This window comes from Amblyraja radiata, chromosome 38, assembly GCF_010909765.2.
Source record: "Amblyraja radiata isolate CabotCenter1 chromosome 38, sAmbRad1.1.pri, whole genome shotgun sequence".
Taxonomy (NCBI): domain Eukaryota; kingdom Metazoa; phylum Chordata; class Chondrichthyes; order Rajiformes; family Rajidae; genus Amblyraja; species Amblyraja radiata.
Genome location: NC_045993.1, coordinates 11,841,464 through 11,864,496, shown reverse-complemented (window position 1 = coordinate 11,864,496; position 23,033 = coordinate 11,841,464). Strand labels below are relative to the sequence as shown.

The 23,033-nt window shown below is 47.9% G+C and overlaps 1 protein-coding gene across 3 annotated transcripts; it reads right to left on the bottom strand.

Annotated features, from left to right (window-relative positions):
* Positions 1 to 167: 167 nt before the first annotated feature.
* On the bottom strand, positions 168 to 20,025 carry naga (alpha-N-acetylgalactosaminidase). 3 transcript variants are annotated; one of them, XM_033013535.1, is made up of 10 exons: positions 19,849 to 20,025; positions 17,222 to 17,409; positions 16,227 to 16,401; positions 12,914 to 13,091; positions 10,421 to 10,515; positions 9,017 to 9,178; positions 7,314 to 7,511; positions 4,282 to 4,425; positions 587 to 808; positions 168 to 538 (listed from the first exon to the last, which is right to left on the bottom strand). In XM_033013535.1, exons 2-9 carry the CDS (start codon positions 17,374 to 17,376, stop codon positions 647 to 649), a joined length of 1,269 nt encoding a protein of 422 aa, XP_032869426.1. In that variant the 5' UTR covers positions 17,377 to 17,409; positions 19,849 to 20,025; the 3' UTR covers positions 168 to 538; positions 587 to 646. The 3 variants fall into 3 exon arrangements, with proteins under 3 accessions (XP_032869426.1, XP_032869427.1, XP_032869425.1); XM_033013536.1 differs by having other exon boundaries at positions 17,222 to 17,465; positions 19,849 to 20,016; XM_033013534.1 differs by having other exon boundaries at positions 17,222 to 17,454; positions 19,849 to 20,016.
* Between the last annotated feature and the right edge of the window lie 3,008 nt (positions 20,026 to 23,033).

The window sequence follows — 23,033 nt, the reverse complement described above, 5'->3', positions numbered from 1 at the left end:
CAGTCTGAAAAGGGTCTCGACCTGAAACGTCACCAATTCCTTTCCGCCAGAGATGCTGTCTGACCCACAGAGGTTACTCCAGCTTTGTGTCTATCTTTGGTTGAAAGCAGCATCTGAAGTTCCTTCCTACACATGAGTATGGAGGAATTGGGGTTGGTCCGACCTAAGATGGGCTGAATGGCCTCCCTATAGAGATGAGTACTTTTACCTGAGAGTCTGAACATTCGCTGTTCAGCAGTGACCATGAGATCTAGTGCAGGAATTCCAAATTGACTGCTTAGCCTTTTGACCAGCAGAAGCAGCATAATCACAGGAAGACTGAATTAAACATAAACCATCAAAAGAGGCAAAAGGGAATAGCGACCCCTTCTGAAAAGCCCAATCATAAAAGCATGAAATATGCTCAATTTGCAAATCAGATGTGTATTCAAAGAGTTAATACACCAAACTGGAATTGAAGACCAGATACCTCCATAGCGATTAAAGCTGCTTCAGTGCAGCAGAGGGTGGACTTTGGGCCTTCTGTTGCCGTGGTGATCAAAGGTCTTATAGCGGAGAGCTCTGCTATAAGATCTTTGGTGGTGATGGAGGCTCCTTCACAGTAACAGGCTTTGGGCCTTCAGTTGCCATGGTGATAGAGGCCCCTTCACAGCAACACTGGGTAGGCTTCGGGCCTTCTGTTCGGCTGCTGCTGCTGGTCTCCTGGATACACGTAGAGCATAACCACTCCGCTTGGGTTGACGGTGACAGTGAACTTGCTGTCAAATTCCAGGTTGTGGAAGCCCCGGCCCGAATAAACATCCAGCATCTGAACATGGAGGAAACAAAACCAGAGAGGTCAGGGCCACACAGACTTGATCTTTAGTTTAGACCAGGGGTGGGGAACCTGCAGCCTTAAGGCTATTAAGTGCGGCCTTTTGAATGAATCCAAATTTTGTAGAACAAATCCTTTTATTTTTATTAATATGTTTTTGTTCGTCTTTTATTTTAATCTTAAAATGAACGTATTTCAAACACCAAAGAGTAAAAGAAGATTCAACTAAATAATCCTATATCTAATTGAAGTTTCTTGGATGCGGCCTTATTAGATTACAGCTAACTTAATGCGGCCTTCCAACATGAAAAGGTTCCCCACCACTGGTTTAGACCAAAGATCGCTCCGCTATAAGATCTTTGGTTTAGACAGACACAAAAAGCTGGAGTAACTCAGCGGGACAGGCATCTCTGGAGAGAAGGAATGGGTGACATTTCGGGTCGAGACCCTTCTTCAGACTGAGAGTCAGGGAAGAAGAGGACACAGAGATAAGGAAGGGTAACGTGTGAAAACGAGACATCAAAGGGGACGAAGCAAAAATAAATATTTAGAATAGATCACTGTTAGCTAGGGAAAAGTGACAACAAAGCATACAAAGATAAAATTTACTCAGGAGGATAGTCAGACTGGTCAGAGAACTAGGATGGGGAGGGATGGAGAGAGAGTTTGGTTTATTGTCACGTGTACCGTGGTACGGTGAAAAGCTTTTGTTGCAGTGGAAAGACAATACATGATTACAATCGAGCCATTCAGGTACTTCACGTATCTTCACATATCTCGTATGTCAACTGGTCACGAAGACTTGCTGAGGAACGATATATATTGGAAATAGATATACAGTAAAATCTGGTTATAACAGACCATTGGGGGAAAGAAAGAGTGGTGTCCATTATTGCCAGTTTGTCCATTATAACCGAGTAGCTTATTACCATGGTAGGTAGTGAGCGGCACGGTGGCGCAACGGTAGAGTTGCTGCCGAACAGCACCAGGGACCCAGGTTCGATCCTGACTACGGGTGCTGTCTGTACAGAGTTTGTACGTTCTCCCCGTGACCTGCGTGGGTTTTCTCCCACACTCCAAAGACGTAGAGGTTTGTAGGTTAATTGGCTTGGTATAAATGTAAATTATCCCTAGTGTGTGTAGGATAGTGTTAGTGTGCGGGGATCGCTGGTCGGCGCGGACTCGGTGGGCCGAAGGGCCTGTTTCCGCGCTGTATCTCTAAACTAAACTGAACAAAGAACTACAGATGATGGATAATGTACAAAAGGACACAAAATGCTGGAGTAGCTCAGCATGTCTGGCAGCATCTCTGGAGAATGTGGATACGGGACGTCGGGCCCTTAATCAGACCGATTCAGTCTGCTGAGTTATTCTGTTACTCCTACACTTTGTGTCGTTTCATCTTAAAACTCGGGGCCGATGCCGCTGGTCTGCACCATCAGCTACATTACCGTACGGCAAATTTGGCCACCATCACAGTCCTTGGCCTTCAGCACCCCCTTAGTCCCCCCATCGCCCCCCACAACAGCAGAGACCCTCCGAGATGGGGTATGTCAGCGAGACCAGGGGTGAAGGGGGAGGAGAGAGAGGAGGCGGCGCTGTGGAGGGGGGGGGGAGGGGAGGGAGGGGGTGAGGAGAGGACAAATGGACGACAGAAACTGGTGAGAGAGGAGGGAACCCCATGGTGAGCGAGTGCGTCATGTCAGTGTCAGCGGCCTGAACAAAGCATCGTCCCCAGGGGCTACAACGTGAGCCACAGCAACAGCCGCACCGACCGGATCGCACGGTGGGCGGAGGGGGCTTGCTGCTGCACTCTGCGAGCCGGGATGGCGTCGGCAGGACCGTCCACTATAACTGAAATCCGTTATAAAGGGATCCGTTAAACCGAGGGTTTACTGTATTTTTCAAAACTGAAGTACAGACTTGCATTAGTGCTTTTTTATTAAGCCTCCCTCAGTAGAACTTTGCAGCAGGAAGAGCTGCTGTTTCACCACTCCAGCTAGCTGGGTTCAATCCTGACGCCTGGTACTGTCTACCTGCAGTTTTCACATTCTCCCAGTGTAGGAGCCATATGTTTAGGCTAGCTACTGCTGGCATATTATATTATTTTGTCTAGATATTTCTAGCAGTATTATTTTGGACACTTGGGGGCGGTCATTTGATGCATAGAGGGGTATAACATATGGGCTTAGGGGACAGGGAGTGATCAGACCAGGCACAGGAGGTGGAGGGTACACAGTTCTCACCAGATTGGGGAAGACAGAAAGCAACAACGTGCTAGAGAATAAGGAGAACCTGGTACGTTCATCTCTTTGTTTGTACAACTACTTCAATAAAGAACCAATTTAACTGGAAATAACGGCTGGAAGTTCTGTTCTTTTTGGTCTGCGTAAGATCACTCCCACTTACCTGTGTAGTCATGCTCAGGGTTCAGTCTGAAGAAGGTTCTCAACCCGAAACGTCACCTATTCCTTTTCTCCAGAGATGTTGCCTGACCCACTGAATTGCTCAAGCATTTGCAGTGGCAGACTGGCCAGGGTGTCAGCTTGCCCAATGGCAAGTGGGCCCCTGATGAAGTGGGCCCCCTTTGTCTCCTGGCAACCAATATTTTTAGACCCAGTCCGCCACTGAGCATTTGTGTCTATCTTCGGTACAAACCAGCATCTGCAGTTCCTCCCTCCCAACTCCACCCATCTCTTGAGAACAACCTCCTGTTCCTTTCTCCCCTGTGCTTATCCAGTTCCCCCTTGCAGGCATCAATTGTACTCTGCCTCGATTACTCCGTGATAGGACCCCTTGTTCTAGTCTCTAATAAGGTCATATGGGATAGAAGTAGAATTAGGCCATTCAGCCCATCAAATCTACTCCACCATTCAATCATGGCTGATCTATCTCTCCCTCCTAACCCCATTCTCCTGCCTTCTCCCCATAACCTCTGACACCTTTACTAATCTAGAATGCATCTATCTCCACCTAAAAAATATCAACTGACTTGGCCTCCACAGCCTTCTGTGGCAAAGAATTCCACCACCATATCACTAGATCAATCTTTCAAACAACTGAATCATCCTACCACAACAAGAGAGCAGTTCTGAACTGCTATCTTGGTGACCTTCGGACTATCTTTGATCGAACATTACTGGCTGTACCTTGCACTAAACATTATTCCCTTATCATGTATCTCTATACACTGTAAATGGCTCCATTGTAATCATGGATTATCTTTCTGCTGACCGGTTAGCACGCAACAAAAGCTTTTCACTGTACCTCGGTACACGTGACAATAAACTAAACTTATAAATGATAATAGAGTGCCTCACCAGAATTCCTCTTGGAATGATCAGCTATCTTCCACCACTAACCCTGGCTTAGGGATCATTCACCGTGGTCAGGGCCCCTCTATACTGACAACAGCATTTGATCTCTGTTTTGCACACTTGCTACATCCAGAGGTGGGTCGCACTCACCGAGAACATCTTTGGAGCAGTGATGTTGAGCTGGCTGAGAGACGTGGTGTAGTGGTAAGGCATGTCAGTGCGCTGGCTGAAGAAAGCGATGGCCATGGTCGACGAGGACAGTGGCCGCATCCACACCTGAATCTCGTTCTTACCCTGCGGGCAAGATAAATTATATTAGCATTGCAAACACAGTAAGCTGCAACTTGTTGAAAGGGAGCGGGGCAGCACGGTAGAGTTGCTACCTTACAGCGCCAGAGACCCGGGATCAATCCTGACTACTGGTGCTGTCCCTTCGGCCCACCAAGTCTCCCAGCTATCCTCGTACACATATTATTCCACACATACTAAGGGAAAATATACAATTTTTTACCAAAGCCAATTAACCTACAAACCTGTACGTCTTTGGAGTGTGGGAGGAAACCAGTGCACATGGAGAAAACCCACCAGTTCTGTCTACGGAATTTGTACGTTCTCAATATGGCCCCATGGGTTTACTCCGGGTGCTCTGGTTTCCTCCCACACCCCAAAGACGTACAGGTTTGTAGGTTAATTGACTTCGGTAAAAAATTGTAAATTGTCCTCAGTGTGTGTGTGGGGGATAATAGAGGATCGCTGGTCGGCGTGGGCTGAAGGGCCTGTTGCCATGCTGTATCTCTAAACTAAACTAGACTGCCCCCTCAAAATAAATAGCAAATGTTGCCAACCAACCAACCTACAACCCCGAACATCTTTGGTATGTGGGAGGGAACCAGAGCACCCAGATGAAACCCATGTGGTCACGGGGAGAACGTGCAAACTCCACGCAGTAAGCACCCAAGGTCAGAATCGAACCCAAGTCTCTGGCGCCATGAGGTGGCAGCTCTACCAGCTGAACCACAGTGCAACCCTGACTAATACAAGTTTTTGAAACAGAATTGGCTAAACTGATTAAAGTTGACTAAACTGGGCTTAGACTCACTCACTGGAATTTAAGAGAATGAGAAGCAATTTTACCAAAGCATATGAAATTACAGGCGCAGCGGTAGAGTTGCTGCCTCACAGCGCCAGAGACCCAGGTTCGATCCTGACTACGGGTGCTGTCTGTACAGAGTTAGTGCATTCTCCCCGTGACCGTGTTGGTTTCCTCCGGCTGCTCCAGTTTCCTCTCTCACCCCAAAGACTTTGTCGGTTAATTGGCTTCTGTAAATTGTAAATTGTCCCTAGTGTGTAGGATAGTGTAAGTGTACATGACGATCGCTGGTCAGCACAGACTCAGTGGGTAGAAGGGCTTGTTTCCACACCGTATCTCCAAAGTCGAAAGTAAAGTCTAATGTCTGGGGATTATAGTTGGTGGGAGTTTGGTATAATACATGTTGAGAAAATAGTTGCCCTGGCAAAGGGTGGTGGGGCAGGCTAGTGGGCTTTACACCAACGCTTTGCTCCTATTTCTGTTGTTTGTGCAAGGATAGGGCAACAAACTATAGCCTTTTTAACTGCAGTGCGAAAGGCTCAAGCAATTTGAGTTTCCTCCAGTAACTCTCTGCAGATTTATTAAGCCGTTGGAGAAAAAGTTCACCCCGACAAGTTACTGCCACCATCATGTAAACAAAAACCACAAACAGATCACAAGACACAAACACACACATGACGTACAAACAATAGTGTGAACTGGTGATCAATGGGTTAGCATGGACGTGGTGGGCCGAAGGGCCTGTTTCCATGCCGAACTAAACAAACGTCTCCAAACTAAACGCGACTTGTTCCCCTTAGTGCAAAACTCACCACATCTATACATTTCTATCGTTGTTCTGACTGGACATGATCAACTACAGAGGCTGCAGATTAACCCACGATCTTTTGCTTGGCGTTTGACACAAAATGCTGGAGTAACTCTGAAACGTCACCCATTCCTTCTCTCCAGAGATGCTGCCTGTCCCGCTGAGTTACTCCAGCACTTTGTGTCTATCTTCGATTTAAACCAGCATCTGCAGTTCCTTCCTATACATCTTTTGGTCGGTGCAGTAAAATGGCTCATGGGCCTTGCTTGATTTTGGCAAGCTGGGAGGACCCCAGTCTTACCGTTTCACTTTTGCTGTGTACTTTGGTACTTAGCCCAATCCCCAAAGCCCTTCATATATGAATATAACCTTGCAACAAAAAGACAATTGTATCTGTGATAGACACAAAATACTGGAGTAACTCAGCAGGTCAGGCAGCACCTCTGGAGAAAAGGAATTGGTGACCTTTCAGGTTGAGACCCTTCTTCAGTCTGAAACGTCACCTCTTCCTTTTCTCCAGAGATGCTGCCTGGCCCGCTAACTTACTCCAACATTTAGTGTCTATGGCTTTGGTGTAAACCAGCATCTGCAGTTCCTTCCTACACATACTCTAGGAACTCTATGGGGAAGGGCCATAGTTTAAGAACTGGCCCGCTGTGTTACTCCAGCAATTTTAGTTTAGAGATACAGTAAGGAAACAGGCCATTTGGCCCACCGGGTCCGTGCTGACCAACGGTCCGCGCATATTAACACCATCCTACACACACTAGGGACAATTTTCACATTTACCAAGCCAATACCTGTACGGGTTTGGAGTGTGGGAGGAAACCAAAGATCTCGTAGAAAACCCCACGCAGATCATGGGGAGAACGTACAAACTCCGTACAGACAGGCGGGATCGAACCCGGGTCTCCGGCGCTGCATTCGCAACTCTACCGCTGCGCCACCGTGACCGCCCTTTGTGAATTTGTGTCTTTCTTCGGTGTAAAATAGCATCCACATGTCCTTCCTACACCATTGAATCTATGGCCAGCACTCATTCCCCCACCTTTCTGAGAGACGGTTAGATATAGCTCTTCGGGCTAACGGAATCAAGGGATATGGGGAGAAAGCAGGAACGAGGGACTGATTTTGGATGATCAGCCATGATCATATTGAATGGCGGTGCTGGCTCGAAGGGCCGAATGGCCTACTCCTGCGCCTATTTTCTATATTTCAAAGCCCAGGCAACTTATTCTCCCATGCACGCCCTGCCCCCATTGCCAGCCTGAAGTCACCACTTACCTGCAGTAGCATACGGCCCTGAATCGCCAGCGGATCCTGGCTAATCCTGATCAGCAGCTTGTTCTGTAGGATGTACGTGTCCGGCCTGGAGATTGTCCGCAGGTCGTTGGACATGAAGAGGGGAGCAGCGAGAATGGCCCAGAGAGCCATCTGCGACTTGGACTGCTCGTGGCTCAGGCCAAAGTTGCCAATAATTAACTAGAGAAGGGATTAAAGAATGAGAGGATGATGACAGTGCACTGGCCAGGACTTACCACCACTCTTCATTTACAGTCGTAGGGTCACAAGTTCACAAGTTATAGCAGTAGAATTAGGCCATTCGGCCCATCAAGTCCACTCCGCCATTCAATCATGGCTGATCTCTGCCTCCCAATGCCATTTTCCTGCCTTCTGTCCAAAACTCTTGACACCCATTCTAATCAAGAATTTGTCTATCTGTGCCTCAAAAATATCCACTGACTTGGCCTCCACAGCCCTCTGTGGCAATGAGTTCCACAGATTAATTTACTCTCCTCCTCCTCACCTCCTTTCTAAAAGAGCGCTCTTTAATTCTGAGGCTATGACCTCCTAGACTCTCCCACCAGTGAAAAACATCCTTTCCACAACCATGCCTTTCATTATTCTGTAAGTTCAATGAGGTCCCGCCAGTAGAGGCCCAGTGCTGTCAAACGATCAGTCATACAGTGTGGAAACAGCCCCTTCGGCCCAACTTGCCCACACCGACCATCGTGTCCTACCTGCCTGTGTTTGGCCCATATCCCTCTGAACCTGTCCTATCCATGTACTTGTCTAATTGTTTCTTAATGCGATAGTACCTGCCTCAACTACCTCCCCCTGCAACTCGTTCCATACACCCACCACCATTTGTGTGAAAATGTTATCTCTCAGATTCCTATTAAATCTTTTCCACCTCACCTTAAACCTATGTCCTCTGGTTCTTGATTCCCTTTCTCTGGGCAAGAGACTCCATGCATTCACCCAATCTACTCCTCTCATGATTTTGTACAACTCTCTCAGATCACTGCTCATCCTCCTGCGCTCCATGGAATAGTCCTAGCCTGCTCAACCTCTCCCTGTAGCTCAGGCCCACGAGTCCTGGCAGCATCCTCGTAAATCTTCTCTGCACCCTTTCCAGTTTGACAACATCTTTCCTATAACATGGTGCCCAGAACTGAACACAATGCTCTAAATGTGACCTCGCCAATGCTTTATATCACTGCAACATGACCTCCCAAATTCTATACACAGTAAATTTGTCACCAAAACTTGCTTCATAGGTGCATTTTCAAAGAAAGTTTAATACTGAAGTAGGTCATTCTATCGTGCAAAATATGACTTGCATTTTTAGTAATCTCACAAAGGAGAGAAGAAAGAAGGTGGGGGGGTGAGGGAGCAGGTATGGCTGGTGGGGGTGAGAGAGCAGGTGTGGGGGGAGGGGTAGCAGGTGTGGGGGAAGGGTAGCAGGTGTGGGGTGGGGTGGGGGAGAGGGAGCAGGTGGGGGTGGGGTGGGGGAGAGGGAGCAGGTGGGGGGTGGGGAGCAGGTGTGGGGGGAGGGGAAGCAGGTGTGGGGGGGGTTGGGGAGGGGGAGCAGGCGTGGGGAAGGGGGAGGTGTGGGGGAGTGGGAGCAGGTGAGGGGAGGGGGAGCAGGTGGAGTAGGTGGGGGGGAAAGCAGATGTGGGGGTGGGGGGCAGGTAGTCATGTACCATGTCTGGGTCGTTCCACCTCCCCGGGCCGGCTGCCGGCTGCAGCACGTCTTGGTGAGCCCCGTACCAGTTGATGATGCCCCGGACACTCTCCCACGAGTCGCTGATATCATCGTAGTTCCTCCACAGATTGCAGATCTCCCCCAGCAGAGTGTAGTTCACCTGCAGACAACCCACAGGCATAAAGATTCAGAGTTTAGTTTAGATAAGAGTCTGGTCTGTGTGACCGATGAACAGAGTATTGAGTATAGAAGATAAAACACAAAATACTGGAGTAACTCAGCAGGACAGGCAGCATCTCTGGAGAGTAGGAATGGGAGATGCTTTGAATCACGACCCTTCTGCAGTTTGAAGAAGAGTCTCGACCCGAAACATCACCCATTCCTTTTCTCCAGAGATGCTGCCCGACCCGCTGAGTTACTCCAGCTTTTTGTGTCTGTTTAAACCAGCATCTGCAGTTCCTTTCTACACATTTAGCTTAGTTTAGTTATACAGTGTAGAAAAAAGCCCTTCGGCCCACCGAGTCCACACAGATCAGTGGTCCCCGTACACTAGCAGTATCCTACCCACAGGGGACAATTTACAATGTTTACCAAAGCCAATTAACCTACAAACCTGTACATCTTTGGCTAAAGAAATTCCTCCTCATCTCCTTCCGAAAGGAACGTCCTTTATTTATGAGGCTATGACCTCTAGTCCTAGACTCTCCCACTAGTGGAAACATCCTCTCCACATCCATTCTATCCAAGCCTTTCACTATTCTGTACATTTCAAAGAGGTCCCCAATCATTCTTCAGAGTCACAAGGTCAGAGCTTCAAATTGCCACCTGAAGGCTCGAACCCAATAGACAGTAGACAATAGGTGCAGGAGTAGGCCATTCGGCCCTTCGAGCCAGCACCGCCATTCAATGTGATCGTGGCTGATCATCCCCAATCAGTGCCCCGTTCCTGCCTTCTTCCCATATCCCCGAACCCAAAGTCTGTCAAGTGCTACCAATCCGAGCCCACAAAAAGTGGCTCGGCCATTTACTGCATAGCAAGATCCCACAAGCTGGAGGGGCGGGGGTGGGGGTGGGGGGAAGTAATCAAATCGCCATCTTATGCTGGAGGTTGGTCGAGGACACGCCGCAGAGAGAACAAAGTTTCAGTTTAGTTTATTGTCACGTGTACTGAGGTACAGTGAAAAGCTTTGTGGAGGGCCCTGGCGTGGGGGGCATTTTACTCTGGCATTTACTCTGCCATTCAATCATGGCTGATCTATCTCTCCTTCCTAACCCCATTCTCCTGACTTCTCCAAAAAACCTCTGGCCTGTTATTGTGCCGCACTGCTCAATGGTCTAATATCTCTAAAGCCACTCATTTCCAAATCACTCCTCTTGTTCTGTCTATATGAGCCCGAGTTACCCGAGGCGGTAATCCTCCTTCGTACGCTGGCCAGCTACAGGAGAAGGCAATTGGACGCCCTGTGGCATTCAATGCCCTCGACATCAGTGGATAACCTGCGTAGAAAAAAAAGTGACAGCATTAAATATCATTCTGCATTCTCCTCAATGGTTCTGAATGGCACAGCACACTGAAATTCTTTAGCACAGCCCACAAATGCACAGACACAGCTTACAAAATAAAAATTCGGTCCACAAGCTGGCAGTACTGGAGCGCCCCCAATCCAGGTAGGCCCCAGGCTTCTGCAGGGCCGAGGCCAGAGGTCCCTCTCCTCGCCCGACCACCTCTGTGTCCCGGGGGAGCCTCCTGCAGCCGACCTTGAAGGCGCTGGAGGCAACATCCTGAGTTTAACCAGGACAATTCTGCAGAGAGGGAGGGAGTTCCTTCAGATCCTGTACCACCCCTACCCTCTCCTGAGCCCCAACTTCAACCAGGTTGGAGATGCGAGGGGCATACCCTCTGCCTCGGGATGGACCTGGACTTGCATCCCACCAGGGTTCTTCCCCACACTGACCCCTCCGTCCTGGGCCTCCTCCATTGTCAGAGTGAGGCCCAATGCATATTGGAGGAACAGCAACTCATATTCCACGTGGGCAGCTTACAACCCGTCACAACTTGGGTTGTCAAGTCAAGAGAGTTTTATTGTCATGTGTCCCAGATAGGACAATGAAATTCTTGCTTTGCTTCAGCACAACAGAATATAGTAGGCATGAATACAGAACATATCAGTGTGTCCATATATCGTTATATAAATATATACACACATCAATAGTAGTATTAATTATGATATCTCGAACTTCACGTAACCCCTGTATTTCCACTCTCTCCATCCCACTCTCTCCATTGCCCACTCTCCCCATCCAAGTCGTACCAGCTTCAAAGTTGTCTTGTTGAGTCACAAGGGCCTGTCCCACTTGGCGATTTTTTCTACAACTGCCGGCAACATTGACTGACGTATCAGGTCACCGAAAAAGTCACAGCGTGATGCAGCGTGATGCCGTATTGACGTGCGGTGTTTTTTCAAGTTTCGCAACATTTCTTTTGTGTCGCCGCTGGATTTTGAAATGTTCAAAATCTTTTGGCGACCCTGATATGATGCCTGGCCTGCTGAGCTACTCCAGCGTTTTGTGTCTAACTTGGCATCATGTTCGACACAGGCATTGCAGTCCATTGTTGCTGCAGTCGCTGGAAAACAAAATCACCAAGTGGGATAGGCCCTTCATTGTCTGTCTCAACGGTTTCCTTTATCATCATGTTTCAGTCCGGTTTCCTTAATCATAGTTAATTTTTTGCATATCTTTCATTCATTTGTTCTATATTTCTCCACATCACCCTCTATGTCTCTCATTTCCCATTCCCCTGACTCTCCAATCTGAAGAAGGGTCTCGACCCGAAACATCACATATTCCTTTTCTCCAGAGATGCTGTCTGACCCGCTGAGTTACTCCAGCTTTTTGTGTCTATCTTCATTAACCAGCACCTCTGCAGCATCTGCGCATGCTAGTTTGTCCTGGACTACCCACATCGAAGCAACGGCCAAGAAAGCACACCACTACTTCCTTAGAAGGCTTAGGATGGCCCCAATAAATCTCACTGACTTCGACAGATGCGCTGTACCTTGTACCTTGTAAGTAAGAATTTCATTGTCCTATCTGGGACACATGACAATAAACTCTCTTGACTTAACCTTCCGAAGAGTCCACCAGGGACTATACTGGAAGTTGGACACATTTTTTTATACTCAACAATTTTTATATTTATACCAAGCCAATTAACCTACAAACCTGTACGTCTTTGGAATGTGGGAGGAAATCGAAGATCTCAGAGATAAACCCACGCAGGTCACGGGGAGAACGTACAAACTCCGTACAGACAGCACCCGTAGTCGGGATCGAACCCGGGTCTCCGGCGCTGCATTTCGCTGTAAGGCAGCAACTCTACCGCTGCGCCTCCGTGACTGTCATGTTGCAGAAAGCATTTTATCAGGATGCATCACAGCATGGTTCGGGAACATTGTGCAGGAAGGAACTGCAGATGCTGGTTTACAACCAAGAGAGACACAAAGTGCTGGAGTAACTCAGGCAGCATCTCTGAAGAAAAAGAATAGGTGACGTTTCAGACTGAAGAAGGATTTTGACCCTTTGTGTGGAAGTTGGAAGGAAACCGGATCTGCCAGAGAAAACCTACGCAGTCACAGGGAGAACGTGCAAACTCCGTACAGACAGGACCCGTGGGTTTTATCCGGCTGCTCCATTTTCCTCCCACACTCCAAAGATGTACAAGTTTGTAGATGAATTGGCTTTGGTAAAATTGTAAATTGTCCCTAGTGTGTGTGGAATAGTGTTAGTGTGCGGGGATCGCTGGTCAACACGAAGGGCCTGTTTCTGCGCTGTATTTCTAAACTAAACTACACAAATGGATGAGCGAGCAGTGGGCAGCTGATCCTGTCCTTACCCATGGCCTTCTCGGATGAGTTAGAGTAGCATCCATCCAACTTCAGCATGTCCACTCCCCATGAGGCGAAGGTGCGAGCATCCGTGTCGATCATGTCCAGAGTGGTGCCAGGGTAGCCCCCGCAGGTGTACGTGCCCAGGTCTCCATAAATGCCCAGCTTCAAACCCTTAGAGTGGACCTTTAACAGAAGACAACATTTTGATTTATTTTCATCAAAAGCTGCGCAGCCATCGGAAAGCTCCACAGGTCTTCGGCCTGGCTTCCCTTTCAATGAGGGCTGGCAGTAGCCTGTGGGGCAACACCTGATCTTCCAACTACAGACACTAAATGCTGGAGTAACTCAGCTGGCCAGGCAGCATCTCAGGAGAAAAGGAATCGGTTCAGTTTCAGTTTAGTTTATTGTCACGTGTACCGAGGTACAGTGAAAAGCTTTTGCTGCGTGCTGAGCAGTCAACGGAAAGACAATACCCAGTTACAATCGAGCCATTTACAGTGTGGAGATTCACGAGTGTGGAACGATTGTGATTGCAGTTCTGCTTCTGTGGCCAGCACGCAAATAGTCTAGTTTAGTTTGTGAGATTCAGCGCGGAAACAGGCCCTTCGGCCCACCGGGTCCGTGCCGAACAGCGATCCCCACATGTTAACACTATCCTACACACACTAGGGACAATTTTTGACATTTACCAAGCCAATTTACCTACAAACCTGTACGTTTAGTTTTTGTTTAGTTTAGAGATACAGTTCGGAAACAGGCCCTTCGGCCCACCGAGCCGCACCGACCAGTGATCCCCGCACACTAACACTATCCTACACACACACTAGGGACAATTTACACATACACCGAGCCAATCAACCTACCTACCTGTATGTCTTTGGAGTGTGGGAGGAAACCGAAGATCTTAGAAAAAACCCACGCGGTCACGGGGAGAATGTACAAACTCCGTACAGACAGCACCCGAAGTCGGGATCCAACCCGGGTCTCCTGCGCTGCGAGCCCTGTAAAGCAGTAACTCTACCGCTGTGCCACCGTGCTGCCCCAAAATTCTGCTCCTAGAACTTATGAACCTACTAACCCTGAGGAAGTCCATGTGGGCACAGGGAGTATCTGCAGACTCCGCACAGACAGCACCAAAGGACATGATTGAACTTGATTCTCTGGTACTCTGAAGCAGCGGCTCAATCAACGCCCTGCATCACTAAGCTGCACGCTCTGCTCCTTCTAACTGCAATGGTGTGGCTTCAATCCTCAACATGTTAGAAAGGGAATTTAAATTCAAGTAATTATATAAATGCAAAATAAAAATCTAGTCAGTAACAGTGGTCCTGATGTTACTAGATCATTGCAATGATCCTCAGAGGAGAAAATCGAACATCTTTATCCACACTTGACATGACTCCAGACGTCATTTGGCCATGTTCTCCAGGGATGCTGCCTGACTCCAGCATTTTGTGTCATTCCTTGGTAATTACTCCAGCGTCAGCTTGTTTCAACATAAACCAGCCACTGACTGCACGTTCATTTATAAACAATAATGAATAGGGTGAATGAAGAGAAATTGCTTTTCATGAGAGGAGTCCGAAAGCAGAGGGATAAGATAATGAGCAAATGTAACGTTAAAGTAATAATAAGAAAAATAAAAACAGGTGATGAGCTGCAGAAGTGAAAGAAACTGAATTATTTAATACAATGAAATAATACAAATTTTAAACATACATATTTAGTTGTAATCAAAGTGTATTCTTCCTAAACTGGTAGGAGCAGGTTCACCAGTAACTTTCGAAAGAGTGAAAGAGTATTGGATAAATCCCAATATTTGTGTATAAAATCATGTGAGGAATAGATTGGGTAAATGTACAGAGTCTCTTGCCCAGAGTAGGGGAGTCGAGGACCAGAGGACATGGGTTCAAGGTGAATGGGAAAATAATTAATAGGAATCTGAGGTAGACAAAAATGCTGGAGAAACTCAGTGGGTGAGGCAGCATCTATGGAGTGAAGGAATAGGAGTCCAGAACCAGGGGCCACAGTTTAAGAATAAGGGGTAAGCCATTTAGAACAGAGACGAGGAATCACTTTTTCTCACAGAGTTGTGAGTCTGTGGAATTCTCTGCCTCAGAGGGCGGTGGAGGCAGGTTCAATGGATATTTTCAAGAGAGAGCTAGATCGGGCTCTTAAAGATAGCGGAGTCAGGGGATATGGGGAGAAGGCAGGAATGGGGTACTGATTGGGGATGATGAGACATGATCACATTGAATGGCGGTGCTGGCTCGAAGGGCCGAATAGCCTACTCCTGCACCTACTGTCTATTGTTTCGGGTCGAGACCCGAAACATCACCTATTCCTTCGCTCCATAGATGCTGCCTCATCCGCCGAGTTTCGCCAGCATTTTTGTCTACCTACCTTTGATTTTTCCAGCATCTGCAGTTCTTTCTTAAACAAATAGGAATCTGAGGGGCAACTTTTTCACACAAATGGTGGTGGGTGTATGGAACAAGCTGGCAGAGGAGGTAGTTGAGGCAGGGACTATCCCAACGTATCCCAGGTAGAAGGACAGGTTTGGAGGGATATGGACCAAGCGCAGGCAGGTGGGACTGGTGTGGGCAAGTTGGGCCAAAGGGCCTGTTTCCACACTGTATCACTCTATGACTCCACGAATACCACAAAGGGAAGAAAATGTACAGGGAAAGAGCAAAGAAGGGAGATTGATGACTCAGTTGGTAGAACCGCTGCCTCACAGTGCCCGAGACCCGGGTTCGATCCTGACCTCAGATGCTGTCTATGTGGGGTTTGTATGTTCTCCCTGTGACCGTGTGGGTTTCCTCCGGACTTTGTGTCCTTTGTAAACCAGCATCTGCAATTGTTTCTACTCCAGACCAACATCGTGATCGCCTTTTATCTACGCTTTCAATTCAGGAGAAAAATAAGGAAGCACAACAAAGGCTGACATATCCAGTCGCAGTATGCCCACAATGCAGGAACTTACATCCGGAAATAAATCAACACCACATCACATGATGTTGTAGGAAGGAACTGCAGATGCTGGTTTAAACCGAAGATGGACACAAAATGCTGGAGTAACTCAGCGGGACAAGCAGCACCTCTGGAGAGAAGGAATGGGTGACGTTTCAGGTTGAGACCGGGGCATCCAGATGAAACCCACACGGTCCAGGGGGAACATGCAAACCCCACATCCGAGGTCAGGATCGGTCCCGGGTCTCGGGCCCTGTGAGGCAGCGGTTCTAACCGTTGCACCACTGTCAGGATAGAAAGGCGGAGAATGTGGAAAGAGGGGGGCGGGTTAACGTCCAGACTCACATATTGAGCCAAAGCTTTAATTCCACTGGGGAATCGGAGAGGATCGGCCACCAGCAGCCCCTGAGAATCCCTCTCCTTTGCGGCCCAGCAATCATCTATGTTGACGTACTGGTACCCAAGCTCCTTCCAGCCGTCCTCTGCCAACCGGTCTGCCATGTCCATGAATAGGCGCTCACTGTTTGCAAAGGGAAAAGGGTTAAGACTCTCAGTACAAGGTCCCAGGAGAACGAGACGATACAAGGAAGCCCTGGCGAAACCGCACCTAGAGCGCCGTGCGTAGATATGGCTCCCGCCTATCGAAGGAAGAATGTAGAGGGAGCGTAACAATGGTTCCTCGGGTTGATTGCCTGGATGGGAAGGGGGTGGGGAGATAGGGGGGGGATGGTGAGCGCTTTCTCCATGAGGAGAGGTCAAACAGACTATTCAGAGAAGAAGAATAAAGGGCGATATCATTGAAATGTAAACACTTCTTATAGAATTGACTGGGATAGATACATCCCATGTTGGGACAGCTATAAGCTGGACTCACAATATCAAATATCAGGGCTCAACCATCCAGGATTGAGATGGGCAAATGTTCCTTAGTCAGAGGATGGTGAATCTTTGAAATGGCTATGTGTCCGTGAGTATACGTGTATGTACATATCTCTATATCTATCTGTATATCTGTGCATATATACATATATATGAGAGAATATATATATACATATATATGAGAGAATATGTACATACATACACACACTGAACTGTTTTTTCTTGTTTATTATATTGTTTACAGTGTACTATGTTTACATATTCTGTTGTGCTGCTGCAAGTGAGAATGTCATTGTTCTATCTGGGACATGATAATAAAACACTCTTGACTCTTGGCCTTGCCGAGGCAGCGTGAGGTATAAATGGAGTCAGGGAAGGGAGGTTGCCTAGTGTGCTGGTCTGGGCTGCGTCCACAACTGGCATTCACAGTGCGGGGTGGGGTCTTGCGGTTTCGGCCTCACCTGATGCAGTTTTTGGGGTCCGCGTTGCAGTCAATGTTGCAGCGGAAGCGCTCCCAGGCCAGCCATCCCATGGGGGGGGTCCTCATTAGGCCGTTGTCCAGGGACAGCACGCAAGAGGCAAGCAGCAACACGACAGGCACAACCAGAAACTCCATCGCTCAGAGACAGACGCTCACAGCCTTCGGCAACTGGACGGGTGGCAGAAATGTGCGTGAAGAAAGGAACTGTACATGCTGGTTTACACCAAAGGTAGACACAAAATGCTGGAGTAACTCAGGCAGCATCTCTGGGGAGAGGGAATGGGTGACAGAAACACTGAGAGAGGAAGAGACTGACACAGCACTGATAGAGGCAGTGCGCCATGTTCCTGAACTGGCTCGAGCAAAGACCGATCCAAATTAGTCCCACGTCCCTCCAAATCATGGCCAATCCAGCTACAAAGCCTACAAAGCCCTCGATGGGCTTGCCCCCACCTACATTAAAAGTCTGCTTACCCACCACACCACCTCCAGGTCCCTCAGATCGACCGACTTGGAATTGCTGAGTATGTCTAGGCATAAGCTCAGGGGTGACCGCGCCTTTGCGGTTGCAGCTCCTAGACTGTGGAACAGCATCCCCCTTCCCATCAGAACTGCCCCCTCCATCGACTCCTTTAAGTCAAGACTAAAAACTCATCTCTACTCCCAAGCCTTCCTTTACGTCCTCTGAGCAAGGGCTATATGTATGTAGTGATATTTGTTTTTAATCTATGAACCACTGTTGTTTGTTACACTATTCTTATACCAATGTAAAGCACTTTGGCCAACGAGAGTTGTATTTTAAATGTGTTATATAAATAAAAGTAACTTAACATATCCAATTCCCTTTTGAAAGTTTTGCATTATATCATAAGTGATAGGTGCAGAATTAGTCCATTCGGCCCATCAAGTCTACTCCGCCATTCAGTCATGGCTGATCTATCTCTCCCTCCTAACCCCATTCTCCTGCCTTCTCCCCATAACCTCTGACACCTGTACTAATCAAGAATCTATCTGTCTCTGCCTTAAAAATATCCATTGGCTTGGCCACCGCAGCCTTCTGTGGCCAGGAATTACACAGATTCACCACCCTCTGACTAAAGAAATTCCTCCTCTTCTCCTTCCTAAAGGAAAGTCCTTTAATTCTGAAGCTATGAGCTCTGGACCTGGACTCTTCCACAAGTGGAAACATCCACTCCATGTCCACTCTATCCAGGTCTTTCACTATTTGGTAAGTTTCAATTAGGTCCCCCCTCATCCTTCGAAACTCCAGCGAGTACAGGCCCAGCGCCGTCAAACGCTCATCATATGTTAATCCACTTAATAAGCTGCACAATCCTTACATTCACCCCAGCTCGGGTCTAGTCTGAAGAAGGGTCACGACAGAAACGTCACCCATTCCTTCTCTCCAGAGATGCTGCCTGTCCCGCTGAGTGACTCCAGCATTTTGTGTCTTTCTACTTGTTCCCCATTCCTTCCCTGTCCTTCCTCCTTTCCAACCCCCCCTCCACCATTTTCTTCTCTCTTTCTTCCCTCCCCTTCACTCTCTACCCCTCTCTCCCCTTCCCTCCCTACTCTCCCCTTCATTCCCTACTCTCCCCTTCACTCTCTACCCCTCCCTACCCTCCCCTTCACTCTCTACTCCCTACCCTCCCCTTCACTCTCTACTCCCCCCCTCACTCTCCCCCTCTCTCCCTACTCTCCCCTTCACTCTCTACTCCCTACCCTCCTCTTCACTCTCTCCCCCTCTCTCCCCTTCACTCTCTCCCCCTCTCTCCCCTTCACTCTCTACCCCTCTCTCCCTACTCTTCCCTTCACTCTCTCCCCCTCTCTCCCCTTCACTCTCCCCTTCACTCTCTCCCCTTCACTCTCTCACCCTCTCTCCCCTTCACCCTCTCCCCTTCACTCCCTACTCTTCCCTTCACTCTCTTCCCTTCACTCTCTCCCCTTCACTCCCTATTCTTCCCTTCACTCTGTGAGAGAAGGGTTAATAGGGATGGTTGATTTATACTAGAACTCTGAAAATTATAACTTAGAAAGAAATAAGGTGTCAGCAGAAGCCAGACTGCTGGTAGAAGAAAGTAACAATATACAGGACAGAGGGAACTTCTAGATAAAGAAGTAACAGATAAAAACTCCAGCAGAAGCCTTTGACGTCAGGAGATGTTCCGAGACGTTTCTGGACGTTCTCGTGGGAATGTGGGCTTTATGTTATGATTGGACGAAGCTCGATGGGGAGACATGAGGTGGTGACCATAGTGAAGAAAGGTATAAAAAGATAGATACAACCTCCATTTTTGTGTGTCTCTAGAGGATGATAGAGGAGGGACACCCTTTTCTGCGCAGAAATGTAATAAAGGCAAACTTGTTTCTTTGATTTTGTCTCTGAAGAGTTTGTGATTGCTTTTGAATCTCACAACTCTCTCCCCCTCTCTCCCCTTCATTCCCTACTCTCCCCTTCACTCTCTCCCCTTCACTCTCTCCCCTACTCTCCCCTTCACTCTCTCCCCCTCTCTCCCCTTAACTCCCTACTCACCCCTTCACTCTCTCCCCTTCACTCTCTCCCCTTCACTCTCTACCCCTCCCTACCCTTCTCTCTCTGCAACTTACTTGTTCCCAACAGTTGTCGGCGAGTTTCAGCCCAGCAGTTGCAAACAGTTGAAGCCAAAGATCGTAGAGCGGAATATGATCTTTGGTTGAAGCTCCAATATCAGGTGACTTTACTGTCAGCCAAGGATCCGGTACAGGATCTTTGGTGTCAGCTGACCTAAACCTCAGGCAAACTACTCTGGCAGCGAGCAAGATGTGCAGTTGAGGCATTGAGAGCAGCCAAGGCTCCTGATACACTGCCATCTGCAGCCAGTCCCTTACAGGAGACACCAGGAACTGCAGATGCTGGATGCTGAAGCAACTGAAGGAGATAGACACAAACAGCTGGAGCAACTCAGCAGATCTGGCAGCATCTTTCTGCTCCAGAGTTGCTGCCTGATCCGCTGAGTTACTCCAGCTTTTTGTGTCTATCTTCGGTTTAAACCAGCATCTGCAGTTCTTTTACCAATCTTAAGAAGGGTCTCCAGCATTTTGTGTCTTTCTGCTTGTTCCCCATTCCTTTCCTGTCCTTCCTCCTTTCCAACCCTCCCTCCACCATTTTCTTCTCTCTTTCTTCCCTCCCCTTCACTCTCTACCGCTCTCTCCTCTTCACTCTCTCCCCCTCTCTACACTCTCACACTCTCTATCTGCAGTTCCTTCCCACACATCCAGTCTGAAGGATGTTCCAGACCCAAAATGTCTTCTGATAATTTCCCTCCACTGAAGCCTGGCCCACCTACTGTTATTTTAATAGAAATATTTATAATTCAGGATATTCAGTTGCATCTCTTCATTAACAACCGTTTTCACAAATAAAATTAACCATTAGAGGAAAGGTTTCAATGATATTTGAAACATTTTTTTTTAAATGTCAGCAGATCGATTAAAAGCTGCAAGAGTTAACAGTGTTTTATTGCCATATGTCCCAGATAGAACAATAAAATTCTGACTTGCAGCAGCACGACAGAATATGTAAACATCGTGCACTGGAAGCAATAGGGGGGTTGTAGGTAAGGTCATCGGGTCAAAGGGCGTGATGCACGGAGCAGCTCAATCCTTCTGGAGGACATGGCAGCCTCCGACATACACTGTTAACACACGAAACGCGCACTTTTTAACCTGTTAAAAAACACCAAAATTGTCACTTTTTGCGCTGTAAATAATTGTGGAGGGTGACTGAGCGCTCTGAACCAAATGCTCTAGTATCTTTGCTCTGAACCCGAGCACCGGGGTGGAAGCGGCCGAAGGAGCGCATCCCTCGGGACAGCCCCCTTGGTCAGCATTGTCCGGCCACGGCCGCCCTCCGCCCTGTCTCCCCTCTGTGCGACCGCACTATCACGGGCTGTGGGTCGGTAGCGCACACACGTGGACGAAAAGCCGGTAACGTCCCCGTCAGCTGCAGCAGAGTTGGGGACAGTCTGGTCCCTCCACCCACCCAGAGTCACAGACCGCGCTGCACCAGACCCCGACCCCGGTGATTCACCCCCCCCCCCGACCCCGACCCCGTGCTGGGGCGATACACCCCTCCCCGGACCACGACCCCACACTGGCACCCTGACCACCGCCCCCCCCCCCCCACCGACCACGTGCAATGCATCCCTAGGGCCTAGGGAGGTAATGCTGAAGCTTTATAAGACACTGGTCAGACCGCATTTGGAGTATTGTGAGTAAATTCGGCCCCAGATTTCAGCCCTAAATTTCGGCTCCAAGTGCTGGGGCTGGAGATGGTCAGATTTACGAGAATGATCTCAGGAATGAGTGGCTTAACATATGATGACAGTTTGATGGTGCTGCGTCTCTATTCACTAGAGTTTAGAAGGATGGGTGGGGGCTCATTGAAATTTATCAACACAGTGTTTAGATATTGTTGGAATTAAGGGCATAGAAATGTGCAGTTACGGTGAAGGATCAGCCATGACCCTCTGTGAATGTGGAGAGGATGTTTACACTAGTAGAAGAGTCTAGGACCAGAGGCCATTGATTCAGAATAAAAGAACGCAGCTTTGGAAAGATGAGGTGGGGTTTCTTTTTTTTTTCTTTTTTCTTTTTTTTTAATTAGAAGTAAGTACAATAATATGATACCATAGATACCTGGTATATATTGACATGCTACAGTTCATGTACAGCTTCTTATTTATTTATTTTTATTTAAACAATAAAAAACAGATAGAAAGAGAATAGAAAATAAATAGAGAAGTGTGTGATATCAGAAAGTGAGAAAAAGAAAATGAGAAAGGAAAGAGAATTAAGAGAAAAGAAGAAGAGGTAGAAAGCAGAAGAATAAGGGGAGATAGCTATTTGTTATTCTTGACCACCATTCACCCAGTCCTGAAACCGATCACTTCTAAGTTTGTGTTGCACCATATGCTTGTAAGAAGTCAACAAATGGAGACCAAATCCTTAGGAATTGGTCTACTTTGTCTGTTAGGAGGAATCGCATTTCTTCAAGATGTAAGTTTCCAACATGCTTGAAATCCACATTTTAAGCGTTGGTATCGATGTATTTTTCCAAAATGTCAGTTTTTGTCGTTATTAAACCATAATTAAGGAAAGATTAGAAGGAGGAGGGGTTTCTTTAGTCAGAGTGTGGTGAATCAGTGGAATTCATTGCCACAGACAGCTGTCAAGGCCAGGTTAATGGATATTTTATAGGCGGAGACTGAGAGATTCTTGATTAGTATGGGTGTCAGGGGTTATGGGAAGAAGGTAGGGGAATGGAGTTGAGAGGGAAAGATTGAACAGCCACAATTGAATCAGGGGCCACAGTCTTAGAATAAAGGGGAGGCCATTTAAGACTGAGGTGAGAAAATACTTTTTCACCCAGAGAGTTGTGAATTTGTGGAATTCCCTGCCATAGACGGCAGTGGAGGCCAAATCACTGGATGGATTTAAGAGAGAGTTAGATAGAGCTCTAGGGGCTAGTGGAGTCAAGGGATATGGGGAGAAGGCAGGCACGGGTTATTGATTGGGGACGATCAGCCATGATCACATTGAATGGCGGTGCTGGCTCGAAGGGCCGAATGGCCTCCTCCTGCACCTATTTTCTATGTTTCTATTTTACTATGAATGGCGGGGTAGACTTGATGGGCCGAATGGCCTAATTCTGCTCCAATTACATGAACATGAGTACAGTGGTTGCTGTGTTGATCCTGGCGCCATAGCAACCGGTTGCCATGGGGACCCGGCCAAAGGTCAGGAGTGCCCTG

Bases quoted from the DNA above. Each gene is read 5' to 3' on its own strand.
- naga (XM_033013535.1), bottom strand. From the start codon at position 17,376: ATGGAGTTTCTGGTTGTGCCTGTCGTGTTGCTGCTTGCCTCTTGCGTG. The intron at 16,402-17,221 runs GTGAGGCCGAAA...CTTTGCAAACAG, and splicing joins GACCCCAAAAACTGCATCAG to TGAGCGCCTATTCATGGACA. The intron at 809-4,281 runs GTGAGTGCGACC...CTCCATGTTCAG, and splicing joins CTGCTCCAAAGATGTTCTCG to ATGCTGGATGTTTATTCGGG.